Below are 6604 nucleotides of genomic sequence, written 5' to 3' on the forward strand. Positions count from 1 at the left end.
CACCGTGCAGATAAGCCCCCAGCATGCAAGTCCTACACATCACTGCCGGCCTTGAAGGCCAGGAGGGAGCCTCGTGCTCAGTGGGAAGCAGGCAGCACGCCTTGGCTCCACAGGGCAGGCTCCGCTCTCACTGTGCCTCAGCTTCTCCTCCTGGCAATGAAATACAGATATGCAACACTACAGGAACAGTCCCAAGTGTGGAGCAGGTGCCCCAAACTTAACTGAGCTGCTCCCTGCTGCCAAACATCACCCAAAAAGCTGTGGCACAGCTCCTCAGCCCAGCACAGAACTCATAGCATTTTGTGCAGGAATGGCTGTCACAGACCACCATGATTTGTAACATGCTCTTCAGCTTCTGAAGCATGTGGCAATCATCCATTCTCTGTTCCCAGAACTGAAGCAGTTGCCACACAGCAGGAAAAAGCTCGTTCTGAATTAACTGGGGCCATTAATGAAGCAAAAAAAGCTACAGTGGTCTAGCACACCAACTGACGAGCAGGCATGGTGAGCCAGATTCCTTTCTCGAGCAGGGATGTGACCACAAGACACCTTCCCTGCTGCTGCATTTGCAAGTGGTACAGAGGCACGTATTCTGCAGTGCTGCTGCTCTCTAGCCACCATCTGGAGCCCCCAGCAGGTCTCTGAGATGCTGATAAGGAAACCTCTATCCTGAGAACGCAGAGCAGAAATGGCAGTGCTGCTGCCTTGGGACAGAGGAAGCCATGAGGAGGACAAAGGGGTCAGAGCTCTTCCTCACCTTACACACCACTGGGGTTTGCAGACCCCAAATATGCCCAAGGGCTGTTGGAGAGCCACAGAGCACAGCAGCCTGCATGAGACATGCTGTGAAAACTTGAAGCCTATGTTCCTGAAAACAGATCCCTTCAATCGGGATGGCAGAGCCCAGCATGACTCTGCAAACAGCTCTGTGGGCATCATTATCAGAAGCGTCTGTGTACCAGCACCAGTCCCCCCAGCTCTAACTTCCCTCCAGGGGCAGCACTGCAGGATGGTGTGTGGGCCTCCTTGAGCTAACACCTGGAGCAAACACCTGCCTGCTGAGCCACCAGCCTAAGGCTCAGAACAGGTTCCTCGGCCCACAGCAAGCAGGGTTTTGGCAAAGCAACTCCCTTGTATGAAGAGACAGATGTGCCCATGCATCTCAGAGGAGTGGATGGGGCTGCTCTTGGCCTTGCAGCTCACAGGAACTGCTCAGGCAGGTGGCAGCTGCTGAGCACAGGGCAGGCGTGGGTCTGTGGGTCTGAGGAGCTGTGGTTCAGCAAGACACCTTGAAGGAGAAGGCAGATCTTTGGGCACTTTGAGAGTGCCACACCATGCGTGGGTGTCAGATGTCACCTCAAGCCATTGGATTTATTTTATGTGCCCAGCAGCATCTTCTATTTTCACCATGCAAGACAAAGAAGACAAAAGTACATTGAAAGCTATGTGGAGATGAATCAGCTGTACAAACCAAAGTCTTTCTCTCCCTACCATGCAGTGGGATGGTCCTGCAGGCCAGCAGGAGCTGTCTGACACAGGCTCCAGCATAGCACACAGCCCCTCCTGCCCCCCACACCGACAGCACCATGAGGGCTCCCAGTGGGTGCCTGGCACCCAGCTTTTATCAGGGCTCAGAGCTGAGACCCTCCCAGAGTGGCTGCTGCTGGGCACTGCACCTGGGGCAGACCTCAGACCCCTGCCCTCCTGTGAGGTCCCAGTGTGGTTTTGTTGAAGAGGCAGAGGGCTTGGTTCAACACAGTGCTGAGCCCAAATGTGCATCCCAGTGGGTGCTGGGATTCACGTTGAGGGGCCTGGCTGGTTTGCCCCAGCTCTGGCTGTGCAACAGCTCGTGTGCACACCCAGCCCATGCTTCTCTCCAACAGAAGTTTTCTCATTGGAAAATGGGAGCATTAACACATTCACTTCTCAGGGCAAGCAACAGCTTTCCTAACACTGTCAAACTGCTGTGCTAGAACTGCTGAAGACAGGAAATGCAGCACATTATTGACCCACACCTACCACTGGCCTCTGGAAACCATGGCTGCGGCCGGGTGTCCCCTGGGACCAGCTGTAGCTGAGCACTCTCAAGGGATAGTGCTGACCACGATGCCCTCCAGTGAGGGGGATTTTGGAAATACAAGTAAATGGGCAAGTGGTTTTTAGTAGTTGGATGCTGGTCACTGTGGTTACTTGCAATTCCCAAATAATCTGCTAGATGGCATGATGTAATAGTAATATTAATAATCATAATAATAGTAATAACAACAAGGATAACTGCATACTGGTTTAACTGATCCAAACTCTAGAAATTGTCAAATAATTTAGACAGGTGGTTACATATTTTACTGCACGAGTATGTACTGCCACCTGTTTGTCGAGCATTTATCCAAACCCCGATGAAACGCCATTATCTGCAACACAGGAATTTCTGTTCTTTCTGGCAAGGATCTGACACATGACACAAGAAGCTATAGTTAACAACACAGAGACCAACTTTCTCATTATGTCTGTGAGTGTACTCAGCAACCCCAACAAGAAATTACAAGACAGCTTCTTGTTCTTCGGCTGCTGCATATAAATAAAGAGCAAAGGATTACTCATACATAATAACTAGTATTTGCTGCAGGCCCTTCAGGTCTGAGAGCTGGACTAACCAAACCCAAGGAAAGATCGTATTTCAAGAGCGGGACGTGTCCATGGCACATCCTGGCCGGGCAGGCTGAGGCTGGGGCTCTCCCGGCCGTGGGATCTCCCAGAGCGTGGGGTTCTGCAGTGACCAGGGGATTTTTATGAGTTTAAGTGGATTTTGGGCAGACGGGTTCCCCACGGTGCCTCCTCCCCGCCCGTGCTGCCGAAAGCTGCAGGAGAGCACCATGGCACCCACCCTGCGCACATGGCCGTGAGCAGCGAGCTGGGCCGGGACGGGGCGCACAGGGGTCCCCGCTCTCCCGCGCTGCGGCGGCACCGGCGAGCGTCTCCCGCTGGAGGCCGCGCTCCGCTGCGAGCGGGGAGGGGAAGGGGGCCGCTCGGCCGGGCTGGCACCGCCCCGTGCCCGCCCCCGCCCGCCCCACGGCGCGGCGGGGCCGGGGCTGGGGCCGGGGCCGGGGCTCCGCGGCGGGCGGCGCAGAGCGGCGGCGGCGAGCGGGCGGAGAGCAGCGAGCCGCCGGCTCGGCGGGCCCGGGCAGCGGGCGCTCCGCCCTCGGTGCGCGGGGCCTCCCCTCTCCGCGCCCGCGGAGCGCGGCGCCCGCCTATATCTACGGCCGCGGCGGCCCGGCGCCCGCAAGGATGTGAGGCGGGCGGGCAGCCCAGCCGCCGCCGCCGCCGCCGCCGTGGCATGCCCCCCCGCGCCCGGAGCCGTCGGCGCGGCGCCTAGCCGCGGCTCCGCGGGGCCATGCTGCCCTGGAAGCGGAGCAAGGTGGAGCTGGCGGCGGGCGAGGCGCGGCGGCAGAGCAAGCCCAAGGGGTACGCGGTGAGCGTGCACTACTCGGCCCTCACCTCGCTGGCCCGCGCCTGCCCCGAGAGCGCCCTGCACCGCGTGGGCAGCATGTTCCGCTCCAAGCGGCGGAAATTTCGGGTCACCAGCGAAGACCCTACGTATACTGTGCTCTACCTGGGCAACGCCACTACCATCCAGTCCAAAGGTGAGGGCTGCACCGACCTGGCCGTCTGCAAGATTTGGAGCAAGAGCGAGGCGGGCCGGCAGGGCACCAAGATGAAGCTGACCATCAGCGCGCAGGGCATCCGCATGGCCCACGCCGAGGACAAGGGGCTGCGCCGGCCCGGCCACCTCTATCTGCTGCACCGGGTCACTTACTGCGTGGCCGACCCGCGCCTGCCCCGTGTCTTTGCCTGGATCTACCGCCACGAGCTGAAGCACAAGGCGGTGATGCTGCGCTGCCATGCTGTGCTGGTCTCCAAGCCCGAGAAGGCGAAGGCCATGGCCCTGCTGCTCTACCAGACTTCGGCCACGGCACTGGCCGAGTTCCGCCGGCTGAAGAAGCGGGACGACGCGCGGCACCAACAGCAGCAGCTGGTGGGCGAGCAGAGCATCCCGCTGGTGCCGCTGCGCAAGCTGCTCAACGGGCAGTGCTGCTACAAGCCGCCGGTAGAGCGGAGCCGCAGCGCGCCCAAGCTTGGCTCCATCACGGAGGACCTACTGGGCGAGGAGCAGGAAGAGCGGGCCATGCACTGCGACTGCGAAGACATCCTGGAAGCGCTGGGCGAGCCCGAGGGCGAGCTGCTGCGCCCCACCACCGGCCGCGGCGAGAGCCCAGAGCTGGGCCAGCTCCTCCGCGACCTGGGCGAGCTCAGCCTGGGCAACGACCTGCGCTCGCTGCGCGCCGACCTGCGCGTCCGCCGCCTGCTTTCCGGGGAAAGCACGGGCAGCGAGTCCTCCCTGGAGAGCGGCGGCACGGACGGGGCCGCCCCGCCCGGCAGCGACGCCGAGCAGCCGCCCCCCGGCGAACCCGAGACCGGCTGAGCACTCGAGCCCCCATACGGGCGTGCACGGTGCCGCCGGGGCGCACCGAGTTCCTTCTGACCCCTGCGGGAGTTCACGGTCCCTGCTGGGAGTGCACGGCCCCAGCGGGGCGCACCGAGTTCCTTCTGACCCCTGCGGGAGTTCACGGTCCCTTCCGGGAGTGAGCGGCGCCGCAGGGGCGCACCGGGTTCCCTCCGGGCGTGCACGGCCCCACCGGGGCGCACCAGACCCCTCCGGCCCCTCCGAAGCCCCTCGGGGAATTCGCAGTCCCGCCGGTCCCTTCCCGTGCCCCCGCGTCCCTCAGCATCCCTGGGAGCGGCCGCCCCTCCCGTGCCGGTGGCCGCCGGAGCCGGACCCCAACTCGCCGCGGCCTGAGGAGGGGAGGCAGCCGCGGGCTGTTTACCTCCGGCTCAGCCCTTGAAGATCTGCCAAATTCCTGGAATAGCTTTCCCCGGGGAGGGCGGCGGGAGGGAGGTGTTGCGCCTTGTTTACAGTCAGAGATCTCACATCCGAGGGCCCCCCCCCCCCCGCCGTTTTCTCCATTAAAGTCACTCCATCGTGCTGTCGTGTCCAAGAGGTTTGCACTGTTGTGAAGTTGGGGTATTTTTATTATTAAGTTAGACCCTTTTTTTGGGCCCCGGTCCTGTCCCCGGTCTCAATGCTCTGGATCTTTTGCTGTGCAAAAGAAGACTACTTGTGGCTGTTCACCTGTACATAGGGAAATGTATGCAAATACATTTTGTTATTTTTAAGAACACCACCATTGCGATCTCCTCTGCACATATGTGAAGAAAATAAAGATGATGGTAACTTAAAACTGAGGTCACTGTGGCAATTTGGTCTCTGTGGATTTCTTTAAGGAGCTCGGAGGGGGGGGAAGAGATCCCTTGTGAAGTGTTGAAGGTGCAGCAGAGCGCTGCACAAAAAGGCTGTTTCAAGCATCAAGCGTGATTCAAGCTCGCTGGAAATGTTACACTACAGGGAAACAAACACACTGGGCGTACTTAAGGATTCTTAAAAGGCACAGGAATGAGGTTTTCTCTCCACAGCCTGTAACAGGGGATGGACAGGAAAGTGTACTCTGGCTGGATCCTAGTCTGGAGAAACCCAGCTGGGGGCCCTGAGACTGTTCTGAGGCGAGGTGCCTCTCGGGTGGGCACTGGGGATACTGCACAGCATTAATGCCTTCTCCATCCACCCAGGTGCTGCAGCTGGTCCCTCGCTGTTTGCGGTGCCAGCCTGAGACAATTTTACAACCTCACCCAGGGTAAGCAGTGAAGTTGATTAGCCACGGGACTGCCGCGGTATTTTTAGCTGTAAATCTGTAAGTGGAAGGCTCCCAAGGCAGGAGAGATGTTCCGGTTTCATTTGTCCCCAAGTGGAGGTATCAATTAAGAGATAATTAATCTGGCATTTCTGATGTCTAAATGTTTTCCACTGTGCCTGTGCTGCAATTGGTGGAGTCGCAGGAATGTCAATGAAAAGCCCAACCAGTTGCCAGGGCCAGGCCACACTCCTTGTGCAAGGAGCCCGCCTTGGAACTTGTAAATACCTCATTAAAAGCCATTGCAAAATCTGTCATCACACGAGCAAGACCATTGTCTCAGTATGAGTCAGTCAGAGGAGGAAGGCACCCTGGTGTGGTTTTCATGGGAAGGGGCAACGGGGAGAGAGGGGAATCCCCTCGAGTGGGCACCTTCTTCCCTTGTGATGGGCAGCGGGATGCAGCAGGTGACGGCGGCCACTGCTGGATTTCAGCACGCTCAGGCCGACACTGCAGAGAAACAGCGTCTTGCTAAAGAAACAGTGTGTCCTGCTGCTTTTTCTCCGACAAAGCTACCTTTGCCTTTCCCAGGGAGGGAGGGGGCACGAAGGGGGAATGAAACACCAGGGAGAGCTTATCCCGAAGTGCTTTCCCCAGGATGGGGCTTGCTAGACTGCCTGGTTGGCAGCAGTGAGCCTGCAGTGCCCTGGGCTGAGGTGAGTGCCCCAGGTCTGTGCCCAGAGCTCTCCGCCACTGCTGCTCTCTCCCGGGGCAGAGGGAGCAGGCAGTGCTTGGAGCAGGGAGCAAGACGGAAGAACTTGGGGAGCAGAGAGGGCACGCGGGGCGAGTCACGGGGGTTA

At 59.3% G+C, this 6604-nt stretch overlaps 1 protein-coding gene across 1 annotated transcript; it reads left to right on the top strand.

Moving 5' to 3' along the window:
• The first annotated feature begins 3391 nt into the window (after window positions 1-3391).
• On the top strand, window positions 3392-4480 carry FAM43A (family with sequence similarity 43 member A). The gene has a single exon (XM_062499357.1). The coding sequence runs from the start codon at window positions 3392-3394 to the stop codon at window positions 4478-4480; it is 1089 nt and encodes a 362-aa protein (XP_062355341.1).
• Window positions 4481-6604: the final 2124 nt, after the last annotated feature.

This window comes from Cinclus cinclus, chromosome 10, assembly GCF_963662255.1.
Source record: "Cinclus cinclus chromosome 10, bCinCin1.1, whole genome shotgun sequence".
In the NCBI taxonomy this organism is placed as follows: Eukaryota; Metazoa; Chordata; class Aves; order Passeriformes; family Cinclidae; genus Cinclus; species Cinclus cinclus.